Source organism: Eurytemora carolleeae, unplaced genomic scaffold (genome assembly GCF_000591075.1).
Source record: "Eurytemora carolleeae unplaced genomic scaffold, Eaff_2.0 scaffold1682, whole genome shotgun sequence".
Lineage (NCBI taxonomy): Eukaryota > Metazoa > Arthropoda > Copepoda > Calanoida > Temoridae > Eurytemora > Eurytemora carolleeae.
Window position 1 is genome coordinate 767 of NW_019397612.1, and position 20,915 is coordinate 21,681.

The 20,915-nt window shown below is 30.6% G+C and overlaps 1 protein-coding gene across 1 annotated transcript; it reads left to right on the forward strand.

Annotated features, from left to right (window-relative positions):
- Nucleotides 1-607: 607 nt before the first annotated feature.
- On the forward strand, nucleotides 608-16,644 carry LOC111715178 (otoferlin; the record flags this gene model as incomplete). Its single annotated transcript, XM_023490458.1, has 13 exons — nucleotides 608-680; nucleotides 1,249-1,379; nucleotides 3,156-3,232; nucleotides 4,237-4,347; nucleotides 6,558-6,616; nucleotides 7,699-7,760; nucleotides 8,579-8,683; nucleotides 10,656-10,784; nucleotides 11,064-11,126; nucleotides 11,963-12,063; nucleotides 13,433-13,546; nucleotides 13,957-13,991; nucleotides 16,406-16,644. Coding segments are annotated over 13 exons (1,092 nt in total), but the record flags the coding sequence as incomplete, so codon positions are not given.
- Nucleotides 16,645-20,915: the final 4,271 nt, after the last annotated feature.

Sequence of the window (20,915 nt, forward strand, 5' to 3'; positions counted from 1 at the left end):
CCCAGCCCTATATAATCGCTAACTTAAATCATATCCTTACCCCCCCCCCCTCAATTAAACACGGATATTCTTTCTTCTATTTTAGTATTCTCCCCCGCACATTCTTTATATTAAAATTGTTCTTGAATTCAAAATGTTCTTAGTTAAATTCAAACTTTACGCATTGTATTTTAACCTTCACATTTTTTTAAAATTTTAGATTGATTGCTAAATAAGAGCAACATAGAATAGAAATTGAAACAGTAAAAACAGTAAACCGGAGGAATCTTCTACAATATATAATTTTAACTGGTTTGACGGTTTGTCTGTATCCAATAAACGTAAAAAAGGCTGAAAGAATCAGGCCCAAATGTTTAGTGGCAACTCACTTGAACCCAGGGAAGGTTTATGGAAAATATAAGTGAAGAAATGTCAAAATCTTTTAATTTTATAAATCTATCAATGATAACAGAAAAATTTGTAAAATTTGAGTTTTACGATTACGAAGAAAAAATGGCCGCTTGAAAAGCAATGTTTTAACGCTAAAATTGTAGTTAGGAAAGGGGCGCTGTATGCCTAGTCTAGTTAATCTAATATATGTTGATTATTACAATTCTTTGTTTTTTAGGTTCGGGTTGGGGAGAGATCCTTCTCCTTTAAGAAAGATCAAACTGTGATAGATTCTCCTACAGCTTGTAAAAGTAAGTAAATATTCACTTTTCTAAAAACTTGCGTCTTTTTTAGAAACCGGATTTCTTGAACTGCATTGCAAAAAAAAATGTACAAACAGTAGATTATTATTATAATTGTTATTTTTATTGTCATTTACAGCTTTAGTAATACTACTATTATTAGTATTATTATTATTATCATCCTTGTTTCTAATATTTCATTATTCTTCTATATAATAAAGCTCTTCGCTCATATATATTTGTGTGTATGAAGCTAAAGCTGGCCAAACGGCTGGACCAAATCGGCTGATTTTTTTAGGGAACCCATGGATGCCAGGGGGTATAGGTTAAAAACTTTCAAAATTCGATTTTTTTATTTCACAGGCAACGCCGGGCACTTCAGCTAGTTAGTATTATCATTATTCTTATTATTAATATTATTCTTATTATGAGTATTATCGCTATTTTTCATTTTTATTTACATATTTAGTATCATTATTATTATTACTACTATTATTACTATTATTATTAACGTTGTTACTATAATTTTATTAGTTTTATTATCATTCATTATTATAAATATAATATTTGTGTTTAGTCCATGAGGAGCAGTTGTCTCTGGGTGTGCTACACCACTGGCACCAGATTCCCCGGGTTGGATGTCACCTTGTTCCTGAACATATTGAGACAAGAGCTCTTTACAACCCTGATAAACCAGGGATAGAACAGGTACAGGGTATCCCAGTAAACATGGGATAGAACAGGTACAGGGTATCCCAGTAAACATGGGATAGAACAGGTACAGGGTATCCCAGTAAACATGGGATAGAAGAGGTACAGGGTATCCTAGTAAACATGGGATAGAACAGGTACAGGGTATACCAGTAAACATGGGATAGAACAGGTACAGGGTATCCCAGTAAACATGGGATAGAACAGGTAAAGGATATCCCAGTAAACATGGGGTAGAACAGGTACAGGGTATCCCAGTAAGCCAGGGATAGAACCGGTATAGGGTATCCCAGTAAACATGGGGTAGAACAGGTACAGGGTATCCCAGTAAGCCAGGGATAGAACCGGTACAGGTTATCCCAGTAGAACAGGTACAGGGTATCCCAGTAGAACAGGTACAGGGTATCGCAGTAGAACAGGTACAGGGTATCCCAGTAGAACAGGTACAGGATATCCCAGTAGAACAGGTAGAGGGTATCCCAGTAGAACAGGTACAAGGTATCCCAGTAGAACAGGTACAGGGTATCCCAGTAGAACAGGTACAGGGTATCCCAGTAGAACAGGTACAGGGTATCCCAGTAGAACAGGTACAGGGTATCCCAGTAGAACAGGTACAGGGTATCCCAGTAGAACAGGTACAGGGTATCAAAGTAAACATGGGAATCAAGGGACAGTTCATGAAAGTCGTCATTGATCTTTGTTGGTTATGATGTACAAGTTTTATGAAAACATCTTTAAATAGGATGTATATGATCTAAAAAAGGTTTATTTTACTACAATTACAACCCTTTTAAAGAGAATTTATAGACACAAATTCAAGTACCCATTGCAATGAGATATGTAAAATGTTTTCTTAGTCTCAGTCCTCAGTCTGTTGTTGCTAAGATGAGAGTTGTTGTAAATCGGCTTTGCAGGGGCGGACACAGGATTTAAGTGAGGGGGTGGCAAGATTTTTTAGGAACAAAAAAATTGATAATTAGGAACAAAATTAAAGGATTAGGACAGGAATTTAGGAACAATAAAAAGATTGTCCAGGAATTAGGAACAAAATGAAAGGATTAGGACAGGAATTTAGGAACAATAAAAAGATTGTTCAGGAATTAGGAACAAAATTAAAGGATTAGGACAGGAATTTAGGAACAATAAAAAGATTGTTCAGGAATAAGGAACAAAAATAAAGGATTAGGACAGGGATTTTAGGTGGGTCGGACACAGTATTAGGAACAGGAACAATAATAGGAACATTAGCAATTTAAGAACAAAAAGAAATTACTAGTTTCTTACGAATTTCTAATTCTAAATTTATCGTTAACAATAACATTTACTTGTTGTCGTTGATTTTTAAATTAAACTGAAGAAAAGACTCAAAATGTGCAGTGTGCCGCGTACCAATAAAACAAAACAGTAAACACAATGTCTGTCGTCGTATACTTACATCATTGGTTAAAAACTTATATTTATTTTTAACAAGCTAGAAAAATATTTTTTTCGTCCTTCTCTTCTGATGATTCAATTTTTCAATAAATATTGATTATTATATTTCCATTAAATAAAATTATCAAAAATTATGAAAAACACATACGATTTATCAAATTGGGAACATTTTTTGCCTCGAAATCTCAGGGGGGGGGGGCTACGCCCCTCCCTGAATCTGTCAGGGGGTGGCGAATGTCCCCCCGCCACCCCCCTGTGTCCGCCTTTGCGGCTTTGTATGCATAAAGTCACATGAATTTAGGCCAACATTAATTTTAAATGAAATGATTATGATTGTAGGGTAAAGTAGAGATGTGGGTTGATATGTTTCCTATGGATATGCCACTTCCCAGTCTTCAAGTTGATATATCACCAAGGTATATTTGATATATTATAATCTAGGCTTTTAGAGCGCTTCGTGTCCCCTTTCCTATGAAAACTTTTAGCATTTTATCGTTCTCAAATTTTCTGGAATTTCTGCTTAAATTCGTGGATTTTCTAAAAAAATAAATGTCCAAATTTTAAATTTTGATGGTCCAAAATAATAAAATATTAAAAAAAAAAGATCTCTAAACTGAATAAATCAAATTGTAGTATTGATCCCCCCCCCTGGACAAATTCCTGTATTCCTTCCTCATAAAATTATATTGTTTATTAGAAAACCGAGTAACTGGGAGCTATGAGTAATAATTTGGAATAATTACATTGTTTACTAGAAAACCGAGTATCTGGGAGCTAGAGTAATAATCTGGAATAATTATATTGTTTATTAGAAAACCGAGTAACTGGGAGCTACGAGTAATAATCTGTAATAATTATATTGTTTATTAGAAAACCGAGTAACTGGGAGCTACGAGTAATAATCTGGAATAATTATATTGTTTATTAGAAAACCGAGTAACTGGGAGCTACGAGTAATAATCTGGAATAATTATATTGTTTATTAGAAAACCGAGTAACTGGGAGCTACGAGTAATAATCTGGAATAACAAATTCCTGTATTCCTTCCTCATAAAATTATATTGTTTATTAGAAAACCGAGTAACTGGGAGCTATGAGTAATAATTTGGAATAATTACATTGTTTACTAGAAAACCGAGTATCTGGGAGCTACGAGTAATAATTTGGAATAATTATATTGTTTACTAGAAAACCGAGTATCTGGGAGCTACGAATAATAATTTGGAATAATTATATTGTTTACTAGAAAACCGAGTATCTGGGAGCTACGAGTAATAATCTGGAATAATTATATTGTTTATTAGAAAACCGAGTAACTGGGAGCTACGAGTAATAATCTGGAATAATTAAATTGTTCATTTGAAAACCGAGTAACTGGGAGCTACGAGTAATAATCTGGAATAATTATATTGTTTATTAGAAAACCGAGTAACTGGGAGCTACGAGTAATAATCTGGAATACTGATGAGGTTGTACTCGAAGACGATGCTTTCTTCAGTGGAGAAAAGATGAGCGATATTTATGTTAAAGGGTAAATTTGAAATATATGTGTAAGTTAGAAAATAAAAATCGGTAATTTCCCAACACAACCTCCCTTAAAGCAATTTTTCCATCACAGCTTCCCCAACAGCAATTCCCCCAATCACTAATTTCCCCATAATAGCAACAACAATCTCCCCATTCAGTGAAGTTCTTTAATAAAATGATCAGTATTAGAAAATCTTGAAATAATCTTTAATTAAGTCAATTATTGGAATAAATTAACATACAATAAAGCTGTTCACTCATATATACATGTTAGAGTAATAAAACGAAGAGGTAAAGCTAACCCTTGATGTACACAACCGACCTCCCTATTAATTAATTTATAGAGTGGTCGGTTATGTACATCTATATCACACTCTATACAAGTGTACTGTGTTAGATACGTAAACATAGCGTGATGTACACAACCGACCACACTATTAATTAATTAATAGGGAGGTCGGTTGTGTACATCTGAGGTAAGCTTTACCTCTTCGTTTTATTACTCTATGATGTTAGCTATAGCTGGCCAAAATTGGCTGAAATCTTTTTTAAAAACCCATGGGTACTTGTAACTCTCAGGGTAACATAGACTGAAAAAAATTGAATTTTTTTCAATTTTTTTTAACTTCCACGGGCAACGCCGGGCACTTCAGCTAGTATTTTATAAAAATGAACAAACTTTACGAAATTACACCGAATTCTTAATATCTATTAGCTATAGCTGAACATAGAAGAAAAAAATCTAAATATCTATCTGCAAAGTGCAAACTGTCGATGGAAAAATATTTCTGTAGTGGCCAAAATGATGACCCTATTTAAACTAAATTGTGTATTTCAAATTTGAAAAGTTGCGAATTTTTCGTTTTCAATTTCCACAATTGAAATATTCATCAGAATGGAATCTTAAAAGTGGATTTATTTTTGTTTTATTACATGGGGCATTAGTTATTGGGGAAATCTATTTTTCAGTTTTTACACTTTTTGTTTAACAAAGAATTACACTAAACAAAATGGTTTACGACGTCTAACGACAATCCTTCCTGGGCCGGGTTAGATTTATTAAATAACTTTGCTTCCCATGAAAACTTTATTCTTTTAATGATTTGTAAATCATTATTTAATAAAATTATTTAATAAAACAGAAAATCTCTGTTTTTTATATATATGATATATATAATGTATAGTGTACGGAACAGAGAAATATCATATGGAATTGACCAATTTTTAGATTTTCTTTCTTTATTTAAATCCATATTAAGTTTCTATCTAATTATAATACTAATATTCAAATATCTACATAAAACCACCCCTTAGAAATACGATCACTCTATATACAAGTGTACAGTGTTAAATACATAAACATATCGTGATGTATACAACCGACCACTCTATAAATAAATTAATAGGGAGGTCTGTTGTGTACATCTGAGCTAAGCTTCACCTCTTCGTTTTATTACTCTATGGAAAATATTGTCTATAGTTAAAATGGCATTAAAAAAGCTCTAGTTAAATTACATAAAAATTTCCAAAAAATCAATTTTTTTATATTCCTGTTTTTTTGTCTGTTTAAAACAAACAATGTTTCATGTCTTGTAGTAATCTTCAGAAGTAAATAAACATTTATACGTTATACATACTCAAGATTACATCCAACATGAAACACTGTGTTCATGATGAAAATGTTAAAAACAAATAGTTGTGTTTCCTTGTATAAATAAATAACATATTTATAAATTTGTTTTATTATGTTTTTTTTTAAGTTTATGCAATCCAAAGTTTGCATGCTATTGCGTAAAAATCTATCAAAAATTTGGCAAGTAAAACTAGAAACCAGCGCATTGTATTTCAAAATGTATTTATCTAGGGCTACAAAAAAGTAAAAGTGGGTTTCTAAATTTAAAACCAAAGGCCCCCTTCTAAGTCGACAAAAAACAGGTTCCAATTGAGCGCCGGCTAAAATCTCAAAACACGGAATACAATTTCAAGTGGAACCAGCCATGTTTGAACCGCGTATATTAGAGCTGCGGCTCAAATTCCTTAAATTCGGCCTCAGGACTTGAATATTGATGTACAATTCATATATTTCTCTGGGTCTCTGTAATATACAGGAATTTTTTTTTCTATGTTACAAAAATTATTCTAGCATTTTGATGATTACATTTTAAAAATTTTAGATTAATATCCTAGATTTTCTATAAAAATATTTATATTTAGTTGGTTGAAGGGACCAGAGGATACACAGGCCACTGATGTTCATTATAGATCTTTAACAGGTTACTTCTTGGTTTTAAAAAAAGGAAAAAAGTAAAGAAAAAACATAATTTTTTATCCTATTAAAAAAAATTTTTTAATACCAATAAAACTAACAGATTTTAAAATTTCCAGATAAATATATTGTAAAATATATATGATATTATCAAATTTTTAATCAATCAAACTAGGAGTTGAGTTTCGAAGCTTTGACTTTAATTTGACTATAATATATATATTAATCGCTAGAGAGAAACAACAACAAGAGAGTTAGATGCATTCCTTGATGCATTTATTATTACATTTGGAAAATTACAAGGAAATACAAATTTGGAGTTGTAAATAAATGAATATATATCGCACATTTTCTTAATTATTAGACATACATATTTGTAAATTATATGAGTTAAACGCTTTGAAATATTATTTTTTTCTTTCTTTTTTTGTAATGGAAGAACAAAAGATGAGAATCTTTTTCGAATTTGGTTGAAAAAGTTTGTCTGAAAATCAGCATAAATCATAAATCCTGGTGAATAAATGCAAATAACTTTGTTTATTTCTTTTATTCTTTTTTTACACTATAGATTTGGCTCTCATCTAATTTTTTATGTTCTAAACATAAAAATCTGTTTTAAATTTAAAAATTTTCGTTCTATTACTTTATTTTTTTCTATTTTCCTTTTATTTTCACTGTAAATTTTACTGTAAGCAAAAAGATATTCTTCTTTTTTATCTAAATGCATCCTTTTTTATTAAAAAACTATTAAAAATATTGATAGTTTTATTTTTTTACTTTATTCTGAAAACATTTCGGTAATAAAAAATTAGCAACCTGATTTCGTAGACCTTTGATATTTTAATTAATTAATTTTGATAGATCAAGTAGTGAAAGTTTGGAAAATTAAAGGTTTAAAGAATCAGAGTCAAAGTTTGGAATATTAAAAGTTTACAGAATCAGAGTCAATGTTTGGAATATTAAAGGTTTACAGAATCAGAGTCAAAGTTTGGAATATTAAAGGTTTACAGAATCAGGTTGCAAAGGCGAAAGTAAAAGATTGTGACAAATATTAATATTCTGACTCAAAATAAAATTATAATATTTCAGGGGAAGGAAACTTTAACTGGAGATTTATTTTCCCTTTCCAGTATCTAGCAGCCGAGGAGAAGGTTATTTTTTATTTTTACACTTTTTGTTTTCACATTGTTATGATGTTATATTTCCTAATGTATATATTATCAGGTTATATCTGATATTGTTATCATGTTATATTTCCTAATGTATATATTATCAGGTTATATCTGATATTGTTATCATATTATATATCCTATTTTATATGTCCTTTTGTTATCAGGTTATATCTGATATTGTTATCATTGCTATCAGGTTACATTGTTTCATCTCCTACTGTTATCATGTTATATCTCATATTGTTATCATGTTATATCTCCTATTGTTATCATGTTGTATCTCCTATTTCTATTGTTATCAGGTTAGATATCAAAATAAATTGTTATCACGTTATATCTCCTATTGTTATCAGGTTATATCTGAAATATGTATTCTTATCATATCTCCTATTGTTATCATATCTCATATTGTTATCATATCCCATATTGTTATCATATCTCCTATTGTTATCATATCTCATATTGTTATCATATCTCATATTGTTATCAGGTTATATCTCCTAATGTTATCAGGTTATATCTCATATTGTTATCATATCTCCTATTGTTATTATATCTCCTATTGTTATTATATCTCATATTGTTATCATATCTCATATTGTTATCATATCTCATATTGTTATCATATCTCATATTGTTATCATATCTCCTATTGTTATCATATTGTTATCATATCTCATATTGTTATCATATCTCATATTGTTATCAGGTTGTTATCTCCTAATGTTATCAGGTTATATCTCCTAATGTTATCAGGTTATATCTCATATTGTTATCATATATCATATTGTTATCAGGTTGTTATCTCTAAGAAGGAGAGTGTATTCTCCTGGGATGAAACTATTTCTAAGATTCCTCCCCGGCTAGATCTTCAAGTGTGGGACGCTGACTCCTTCAGTAAGGTAACAGTTTAAACATAGACAGAAGTATAGAGTGGAATTAAGTCCAAAAAAAGGAGGAAAAAACTCCATTTTGTGGTTTTGTTTCCATACTGCAGGTGTACTTCACACATTTGGGCCCTGGAACATCTTTTCATATTAGAATAATTTTCATGAAAATTATTTAATTTTCTCTAAATAAATTCTCAGACAACCTGTCATGCTTTCTCGAATTCATTTCAGCAAAAGTTTTACTTTACATTCCCGAATTCATTTCAGCAGAAACTTTATGAAATACAGGGGGGGCGGCAGGACCTTCGCACCCCCTGACGGATTCAGGATTCAGAATAGCTTCTCAATAGCATTTAACGAAAGAAAAAAACTCTTCTTTAAAGGGACAGTAAAGGAAAAATGAAAGGGGGTATAGGTTAAAAGCTAATCACTTTAGCTCTTGATCGCGACCCATGAAAGTTTTATCTGATGTTCCTGTCTCGAGAAATTGATATAAAACTGTATTAAAATTATATGAAAATTCATATATGTAAAATTTAGAAAATCTTAAACTTAAATCACGTGACCAGAACTTCCACCAATGGCAAAGCAGTATACTGATCACGTGTCTCTGCCTGTATCACGTGACCACTGTACTGCACTGTCATTGGTGGATTTTCTGGTGAAGTAATTCGGACGTGTAAATAATATTATGAATTAAATCTATTAAAAATAGAAATAACAAATATAAAATTAGAATTGGAGTAAACCTAAGTAATAATTAGCTTTCTCGGGGATATTATTGTTTTCTGATTGGTTGCATATTTGCTGAATTTGATCTATTTAAACCCACTACTTTTATACAAAATTGTATATATATTAATTTTCGTATAAATTTGACACAGTTGTAAATCAATTTCTTGAGACAGGACAGGAACATCAGATATAACTTTCATGGGTCGCGATCGAGAGCTAAAGTGATTAGCTTTCAGTCTATACCCCCTTTCATTTTTCCTTTACTGTCCCTTTAAAAAAAATTTACGCCTGCGACACTTTTTTTTGTTCCTAAGTCTGGATTTTTTTGTTCCGACATAAATCTAGCACCCTCTTCACTTAAATCCTGAATCCGTCCCTGTGAAAAGTAGAAATTGTAACGGATACAAACTATACATATTTCTGTAATGATTAAAAATGGTCGACTTTCAAAACAACAGTTAAAAGGTGAAATTGTGAGTAGGAAAATCCTAGTTTAATAATTATACACTAAACTTCCACATAGAGAGACAAATAATCCCACAAGCTGGGTAAACTTTAAATCAGAAATACTTTTGAGGAACTTCAGGCTTGGTCCTCCGAAATGTAATAAATACCGTTGAAAATCCCACATTTATAAACCTGAACTCACCTATATAAATTACGTTGTACATTGTCTGTAAATCTAAATGCGCTTGTAAATAACAACGCAAAACTTGTACTGCGGTTAATCTAATTACGATTGTAAATAACGACCTAAAACTTGGAATTATGTTTATTAACGTAACCTATATCATAGAACTCAAAATAAACGTCAGTTGGAATAATACTCCCCTTTGATTACGGTGTGATGTAATTGTTTCTTAGTTAGCAAACGAGAAGCGTCCTGAATCACTCTCTTGAAATTGGGAATTACATTTAGATGTATCTAGTAAGACAGATACCTGAGAATACAGACTGAGTCGAATCTGGATTGATATTGACTATGGTATTCATAATGAACCTTGAGTTCTAGATTGAGTTGTATCTTGTAAGACAGATACCCGAGAATACAGACTGAGTCGTATCCGGATTGATACTGACCAAGGTATTATTGGAGATCTTAGAGTTTGATATTGAGTTGTACCTGGATTGGTACTGATCTAAAAGTATATGTTGGAGTAGGGCATTTTCTACAAGAATTATAGGATTCTCTGCCGCATTTCGGAATCTAATACTATATGTATGTAAAATATTCTTGTTTCTAATCCAGGATGATTTTCTTGGTTCAATAACCCTTGACCTAAACCGGTTTCCGCGTGGAGCTAAAACCTCTAAACTGTGTACCCTTGATATGCTGAAAACAGATGGGTCTGTTCCTGTTATTAATTTGTTTAAACAGGTAATTTTGAGAACAGTCCTTTAATCATGTAAAAATGTTTTATTAAAAATACAGTTGCAGAATTCATTTATATATTAAACATAGAAAAAAAATATTGATAAATTTAGTCATTTATCACAATTTATCAACATTCATCTATTACTTCTAAAATGCTGATTGTTTTTTTTGCAAAACCAAATTCATTGTGAAATCCTGTAATTTGTTTGTGTTTTTTTTAATACTAAATGGGCCAAATTTACGAATAAGATAAAAAAAAAAATTTATAGAAATGTATTTTAGAAACGGACGAAAGGCTGGTGGCCTTTCTATGCAAAGGATGAAAACGATGAACTTATGCTTCAGGTTAAATATAATTTTATACGTTTAAAGGGACTGTACGCGTAATTTCAAGTGACCCTAAATACGAAGATGGTAATGCCCAATTTACAACGGTACCCTGAAAGTTGAATTAGATATCCATGTTTTGGATTAGTTTTTTTCTGTTTATTTTAATTTTTGAAATTGTAGTTGCACTTCAAAATTGACTTGCGCATTTCTTGCTCACAGAAACAATGGAGAAATTAAAAAAAATAAAAAACTTTTCGAGTAAAAAAAACGATGTTTGCTTCCACATTTCAATCAGATTACGGTTTCAAGGGTCCGTTGTAAATTGGACATAGATGGAGGGTCAGTTAAATTTCAGTTACTTTAAACAATTTTTTTAATCCGTAGTATTTTGAAAGTTTATTAGCGTGATCAAATTTGACCAGATTTGAAAGTGTAGTCTTTTAATGTTTCTAATTTATAGACTTGATTTTAAATAAACCTACAATAGGAAGTCAGAATTTATGAACGAGAAAGGGCTCCTCATAAATTTGATACTCAATTTACTTTTGTTTCTTAGATCTTGATTTTAATCTTAATTTTTGGCTTGATTAGACCTGTGTTCTGATCTCCATCATGATCTTGATCTTGTTACTAACCTTGGACAAGACTTTTTCATGATCTTAATCTTGATCTTGAACACTAAATAACTGGGATCTTGATCTTGATCTTGATCTTGATCTTGATCTTGATCTTGATCTTGATCTTGATCTTGATCTTGATCTGACCTTGATCTTGATCTTGATCTTGATCTTGATCTTGATCTTTATCATGATCTTGGTCTTGATCTTGATCTTGATCTTGATCTGTTACAGGGTAAAGTTGAAGCTGAGCTGATAATGTTAACTGCTGAGGAAGCTGAGAAGGCTCCAGCTGGTCTGGGTAGAGAAGATCCTAACGGTCTAGAGAAACCTACGTAAGTAAACAAACAAAAAGAGGACACTGACACTTTTATTCCAAGGAACTATTCACGTATTTTCAAGTGACCAACCATTTACAAGACAGATTCACAATGGTACTCTTTAAATTTTTGTCAAAACAAAAATGATGGGAAAGTTTCTCTATTTCAAAAAGGTTATTGAAACATAAGTTAAATGGAGTATGTGTTCAAACAATCCTTCTAAATATCTTTGAAACCCGGTTTTGCCTGTAAACATACTTTCTTACTAAAAGTCAACCCACCCGACTTAGAATTTTTAAAACAAGCTAAGAAATTCCCGAGTAGGGTTTCCACGAAATGAACATATTTGTTCCTCAAAATAATGTTCCCGCAAATTGGAATAAATTATTTTTTGATATTTTGTGAATAAAATGAAATGAGTGTTTCTAACATTCCGACATTTCTTTTCTTCTCTTTAAATTTAATTAAAGTTTGTTGAATTTATTTCCCTTCAGTGTTTCTCTTCCATTTTATTATCATTTTAGTTTTAATTCTAAAGTGTGTTCAGAATAATAAAAAGATTATTTGACAAACAACGAATAAAAATAGAAAACAAAGAAAATAGATATTGCAATTGTTTATTGATGTATTTTTATTTGATTTTTCTACATATAAAATATACAACATCTCTGATTTCAAACAGATTTAGGCTTTCACTGAATTGGATTTTATATCTAATACATAAAAGATTTACAATTTTTCTTTTCTTTTAAATCAAATATTTTTATAGAAATTTTTCTTTGAATGAAAAATATGGACTTTTGTAATAATTTTTGTTGGCGACACAAAAACTTAAAGGGAGTGTTCGCGAAAAATGAAAGGAGGTATAGGCTTAATGCGATAAAAAAGCGCTTTTAATCGCTACTAATCTTACTTCTATCTGTTTTGTCTATAAGGAGAAAATTGTTAAAACGTCTCATACCGAATAACTTTGCGTCCATACAAATTGAGAAAATTGCAACATACGACTTAGACCGTAAAAAATCAATTTATTTTCAAACAAATCATTTAGATATTACAACCTATAGTCATCGATTGTCTTTCGCCACATTTGTATATAGTTTCTATTTTATAATATTTTTTAATTAATTTTTTTATACTTTTTTTAGAAAACGTTTTAACGGATTTCGAAAAATGTGAGTGGTGCGCGGCATTCTTAGATAGTTGTGCAAGCAACAAAAGAAATAATCAAATTCAAAACAAATTAATTAAGTATTTAGTAAGGCGTTCAGGGGGCTTAAATTAGTTTTACTAGGGATGCGGGCACAGCCCTATAGCCCCCCCCCCCCCGTTATTGCAGGTCCTGACTGCCTAACAGTATAACATAAACTTTCTTCTACTTCAGTCGTCCTGACGCTTCGTTCATGTGGTTTCTGAATCCTCTGAAATCCATCAGATATATCATCTGGCACAATCATAAGTGGACAATCCTTAAAATCCTTGGAATCCTCTTCTTTAGGAAAATAGAATTTTTTAGATAATTTTGTCTCAACACAGCTAGGTTTTTAGCGTTCATGTAAAAAGAGGTATAATATATTTTTAAAAATTATCTGACAAAAAAAAAGATAATAAATGAAACTTTTTTTGCCACAAATTATATTATGAAACTTTTTTTGCCACAAACTCAAATTTTCTAATCCCTATATCTTTGTAACCTGATGGTGTAAACCTTTGATAATTCAAATTTAGAATATATTATCTAACAGAATTCATAGTTTGTGGAAAAAAAACTTTGTCCCCTTTAAAGAATTGAAAAACCAGAAAGTTTTTGTTATGTAAACGTTTGCTTTTAATTACTAATGTTCGATATTTGAAAATTGTGAGATTTCTCATATTTGAATATTTTCTTAAATTCTAAAATTTGTTTAGTCTCTTCCTCATTCTTTTCTTCTACTCTCTTCCAGGTTAGATTCTTCATTTTAATTCAGATAAAAACTTATTTTAATTAAATAGGAAGTAAAAGTGAAAATAAGAAAGGGAAGTAAGTATAGAGAAGATTAAAGGAAAGTAGCGAAACAAGGAAGAAATTGAAGACAGAGAAGTAAGAAAAAAGGGAAGGAAAAAGATAGGGAAGTAAGAAGATAAGGAAGTAAGAACATAAGGAAGTAAGAAGACAAGGAAGAAAGAAGACAAGGAAGTAAGAAGACAAGGAAGAAAGAAGACAAGGAAGTAAGAAGATAAGGAAGTAAGAAGGTAAGGAAGTAAGAAGATAAGGAAGTAAGAAGATAGGGAAGAAAGAAGACAAGGAAGTAAGAAGATGAGAATACAGAATACAGGGACGTATGAAGGTAGGGAAGTAAAAAGATAAGGCAGTAAGAAGATAGGGAAGTAAGAAGATCTAAGTAAGAAGATTGGGAAGTAAGAAAATAAGGAAGTAAGAAGATAAGGAAGAAAGAAGATAGGGAAGTAAGAAGATAGGTAAGTAAGAAGATTAGGAAGTAACAAAATAAGGAAGTAAGAAGATCAGGAAGTAAGATGATAAAGAGGTAATAAGATAAGGAAGTAAGAAGATAAGGAAGTCAGAAGGTAAGGAAGTAAGAAGATACGGAAGTAAGAAGATAAGGAAGTAAGAAGATAAGGAAGTAAGAAAATAAGGAAGTAAGAAGATAAGGTAGTAAGAATATAGGGTAGTAAGAAGATAGAGAATAATGAACACAAGGAAGTAAGAAGATAAGGAAGTAAAAAGATAGGGAAGTAAGTAGATAGGGAAGTAAGAAGATAAGGAAGTAAGAAAATGAGGAAGTAAGAAGATAAGGAAGTAAGAAGATAAGGAAGTAAGAAGACAGGAAAGTAAGAAAACGGAAAAGTAGGAAAACATGGAAGTAAGAAGACAGAGAAGTAAAAAGAAAGGGAAGTAACAATAAAAATTATTTAGAAAATAAAATATTGTATTATAGAGGACGTGAGTCAGACTCTAATAAAACGCATAAATAACTTCCAGTATATATATTTCTTATAACTTATTACTAGAGGGTTCAGAACTAGAGTCAATATCGATATCGCACGTGTAGACTGTAGANGAATACACTATTAAGAAGATAATATATTGTATTGTAGAGTACATTATTAAGAAGATAATATATTGTATTGTAGAATACACTATTAAGAAGATAATATATTGTATTGTGGAATACACTATAGAGAAGATAATATATTGTATTGTAGAGTACATTATTAAGAAGATAATATATTGTATTGTAGAGTACATTATTAAGAAGTCAATATATTGTATTGTCGAATACACTATAAAGAAGATAATATATTGTATTGTAGGATACACTATTAAGAAAATAATATATATAGAAGTAATAATAAAAATAATATATTAAGAAGATAATATTGTATTGTAGAGTACATTATAAAGAAGATAATATATATTTTGTTGTAGGATACACTATTAAGAAGATAATTTATTGTATTGTAGAATACATTATTAAGAAGATAATATATCTTGTATTGTAGGATACACTATTAAGAAGATAATATATTGTATTCTAGGATACACTATTAAGAAGATAATATATTGTATTCTAGGTTACACTATTAGAAAGATAATGTATTGTATTCTAGGATACAATATTAAGAATATAATTTATTGTATTCTAGGATACACTATTAAAAAGATAATTTATTGTATTCGAGGATACACTATTAAGAAGATAATATATTGTATTCTAGGATACACTATTAAGAAGATAATATATTGTATTTTAGGATACACTATTAAGAAGATAATATATTGTATTCTAGGATACACCATTAAGAAGATAATATATGGTATTGTAGGATACACTATTAAGAAGATAATATTTTGTATTCTAGGATACACTATTAAGAAGATAATATATTGTATTCTAGGATATACTATTAAGAAGATAATATATTTTATTCTAGGATACACTATTAAGAAGATAATATATTGTATTTTAGGATACACTATTAAGAAGATAATATATTGTATTCTAGGATATACTATTAAGAAGATAATATATTGTATTCTAGGATACACTATTAAGAAGATAATATATTGTATTCTAGGATACACTATTTATAAGATAATATATTGTCTTCTAGGATATACTATTAAGGAGATATTATATTGTATTTTAGGAAACACTATTAAGGAGATAATATATTGTATTCTAGGATTCACTTTTAGAAGATAATATATTTTATTCTATGATACACTATTAAGAAGATAATATATTGTATTCTAGGATACACTATTAAGAAGATAATATATTGTATTCTAGGATACACTATTAAGAAGATAATATATTGGGATACACTATTAAGAAGATAATATATTGTATTCTAGGATATACTATTAAGAAGATGCTGAATGCTTAACCTACTGTTCCCCTCTATCTACCAACCATTCTTTATATCACCAAGGATTGTAAAAACAAGGAGAGTTGATTTATCTCTCCTTATTTTAACAATCCTTGGCTCTAACCATATATGTGATCTAAAACATATTATTATGCATATCAATATTTATATCAATTAATATCATCATCTAACATGTTACCTATATAAATAAATATAATCGGAATCTAAAAACCTATTTTTTCATCACAGTTTGTTAGTTGTGGTTTAATACATGTTTTTTTTAAATTCAATATATTAACATTAAATGTTAAAGGGACTCTAAGCATAATTTCAAGAGATCCGCAATTGCAAATAATCAGTTTTCAAAATAATAAACATTGATATCTAGTTCATACTTGATCAGACATTCAAGGATAGCGTTTTGAATTGGGCCTCGCCATCTTTCCATGGAGGGTCACTTAAAATTACACTTACAGTTCCTTTAATCAATTAATCATCATTTTTTTTTTAAATTCTAGAATTATGAAACTTATGTATGAGCATGATGGTGCTTAGTAGAAACATAATGCCGTGAATTAAAGACGATATAAAAGTTGTTACTACACTTATATTTTTTATGTTAATAAGCATTTTGGAATTTAAAGGTTTGCTCTGGCTTTTATTTGAATTATATCAAATTAATGGCGGATAAAAATGTAAAACTACTCTTCTTTTTTCTTCCACTCCATGATACCCATTCTGGCACAAGCCAGGTCACATACAGGGTTACCCACAAAGGGTGAAACTTCAAAGACGACTGTACAGGATTTTGTTGTCTGTTTTCTTATACTTTTGATTTCCTGCAAGTGTAAATTTGTTTATTTCTTTGCCTATTTAATAATTAATCCGTAAAAAAGGATCTAAGTAAGCCTCGGAATTGTCAAATTTAAAGAGTTTCAGGTCGTCTTTACAGTCTCATCCTGTGTGGGTAGCCCTGTAGAACCGTACACTGGGTACACTAGGTGGACTGGTACGAGTGAATGCGTATTTAATACGATTTCTCTAGACCGTTAAACCCTTGTACCGAATCAAATCATGCAACGAACACTGTGATCCAAAAGTTGCAAGCTCTCATGCTGAGAATGGATTAGAACTTTGCCAATTTTTTCTTAAAAAAAAGTTACAAACAAGTGGTTTACAGTTCTAAAATGTATTTATAGTTTAGGATTTTTAAGTAAGTACATCAGGCACTTTAAAGTCCGGCCACCCAGATTTGAAAATTAATGCAACTTTTCGAAGTAGACTGGATTATATCTGATTGGTTTTATGTTTCTTTAACCCTGAAAGTATAGCTTTTTAAGGAATTGTATATAGATTAATCTACCCCGCCATTTTTTCAATCTTCACCGAACCATCTGCAATCCAGCTACATATGACGCAGATAGAACAGGACGTGTCGTCTTTTCTTTTACTAATTCTGACAATAAAAATACTAAAGCTCATAAGGCATTTGTTCTCGTTGTGTTGAATGGTGGGAGTGGTTTATTGTAACACCCGAAACTAATTAGATCTAATTGGATTAACTGACGGTGTCCTGATGTTGGAATTTTTGTATCGTTAATCTCTGGATCCTTTACAGATCTACGAATTAATTGAATTCCTCCTTGATAATCCATGGTGGTTATACCCGGCAGGGATACCATCGATTTAATTAAGATCTAGGATTGATTGACTATTTAGATCAAGAGTTTAAGATTAAGCTGATACTCCACCCAAAAGTTCTGATCTCTGGTTTTTTTGAACTAATTGAACTAATAAATCTAAATTGTGATTTTTTCACCAAAAGCCGTAATAAAAGCATTATGGACAGAACATGACAGAACAGAGTACCTGAATCCCTGAGGTAAAAAAACGTTACAGACACTAAAACAATATTTTTTTCTATGTAATCATACAATCATATCTAGAAGCTGCAGTGCATTTAGATCTTCCTACTCTCAGAATCAGAATTTATTTAAAATTAAATTTTTAACTTTGCGTTTCAATTTTAATCCTGGATCTAACTAACTATACCTTACTCTAATTCTGTGAAGGAGTTATCAACGCAATTATATTTAAGATTCACATTTCGCTTGACTTTTTATTTTACAACTCTGCCCTTTCTCAGACAAAATATTGTAAGTTTTGAAACAGAATTCTTAAACTTAATATCCTCATACCTTTATAGAAGAAGATAAGCAATGAAACTTTAAGTGATCCACCATTTTGAAAATTATTATGAAAATTTCTTGTCTTTGGATTTTTAAATGCAAGGCCTTCCAAAGAATTGATTCTTTGCCACAAACTAAAATTTTATCATCCCTGTATCTTTGAAACCTGATGTTGTGAAAACCTTTATATTTTAAACTTAGACTATTTTATCTACCAGAATTAATAGTTTAAAATATCTAAGGTTTATGACATTGGTTTGCAAAGATATAGGGATTATTTTGAGTTTGTGGCAAACATAATTCCTTTGAACCTTCAAAATACAGAGGTATTAAAAATTTTAAAATTTTGATTTTGAGTTAATTGAAGAAATGTATACAGTCTATAAGTCTTATAGAGCACATTTTGAAAATGTTGAAAAATAAACACCTTGTTGTTCCATGCCAAGACCTCTGAACAATATTATAAACCGTATTTTAATTCCCATGTTTATTGGGACACCCTGAATGGTTACAACATCCTTGCTAATCAAGGATCTCTTTAAACCAAGCCAAAAATGCAACGAAATGCACCCAATTAAATCCACCTTTCAAGATTTTAAGACTTCAGAAAATCCGTGAATCATTCTGCAAAAAATGATCGAATTATGGAGGGTTTGGATTTGTTCTAAATACGCTCCATACGTTGATAAAGATATACATTAAGCTATTAAGTTCATCTTTTATAATTATAAACCTTGGGTATAAACCTTAAACTATTTCCTAGCCTTGAATCTTGATCTCTAGAAATCTAGCCTTTTAGCCTTGTGAAAAATATCTTCATATGAATCATGCTTATTTATTATTTTAACATCTATGCGTCTATTTTAACCAACAACATTAAGGAAATAAGCAGACAATCATTCAATACTGATTAGATAATATCTGTCAAATTATTATCTATCTGTCTAGTTGTCTGCCTAACTACCTGCCTTTAAGTCTACACAATTATGGTTCTATGCCTCTCTCTAGATGCAGGCACAGTCTGGGAAAATAATTAAATAGTATTTCATTTAGAATTTAATATTTTGTAATTGGAAATTGACGTGAAATATGATTTTCATTGACTATTAGAATCTGTAGAATATTTTTCCAGACTGTATTTAGGTCGGGAATAGTTCCCCTTAGCATTGCGACACCTGTGGCGCATTTTCCCCCGCCCCCTTCTCCCCTCCTCCTCCTCCCACAGTTGGACAGTATACTTCGTGGTGAATTGAACGCCACAAAAACACAGTGATAGCAACGGTAGCAAATCTGTTTTTGACACACCTACTGCAGTCCAGCTGAAGGGGTGTGTTTGGATGTACGTATAGATGGTTGTGTAAAGGGTGTGTAGGATGGGTTTAAAGTGTGTAGGTTCAAGATCAGTTTTAATCCAGGTCTACTCTATAGTAGGAGGGAGATCAGTTTTACTCCAGGTCTATTATAGAGTAGAAGGAAAGATGTAACCTTCAGATCCAAATATAAATCTATTGAAAGAGGGAAAGTGATTAAAATTTTTTTTCAAATGAATTATTAGAATTTTCTTTTGTGATTCTCATAAAGAATAAATTGTAAAATTTAAAATAAAAGTTGACAGATATTTAAAAACTGCTTAGGTTATCAATATCTACTATAAGAAACTTTACAAGAAATTTTTTTTCGCGATAAAAACTATAAATACCAGCTGTTAAAGATGAGCAATGCAAAAATTTGTTTAAATCTGATTTTGAATTTGAGTATAAAATTCTGACAACCACATTTGTTGAATTTGTGAAGTTTTTACTTAATTAAACATTTGTATTTTATTCAACTTTTAATGAGTAACCTGACTGAAGCAAATCAATTCGAATTTATTCAACAATTAGAATTTGTCAAGTAAGTTCTAGATTGCAAGGATGAAAATCATTGAAACTGTTGCAATGTGGAGAATTAGACATGTTAAAGGGACTGTACACGTTTTTTTAGTGACACATTCCAAATAAAAAGGGACATGTCCGATTACCTTTTAAGCTTTTGTTTTGCAAAAAGATTTTGTGTAAAGGGTGTATATTGTAAATATTGACATTTCTAACTTTTAATTGTGGTTTCTCCATAAAGTTGCTTGCGGATTTTATGCAGCAGAACCAAAGAATGAAATGTACAGAATTCAACACTTTTTCAGATAAAAACCGACGATAATTTTCTCCATCTTTTAGGGATACTACTCTAGAAATAGAAGGTCACTTGAAATTACGCATACACTCCCTTAAAGATAATTGAAATTGAGATTTTGAAATTGAGGAAAAGATA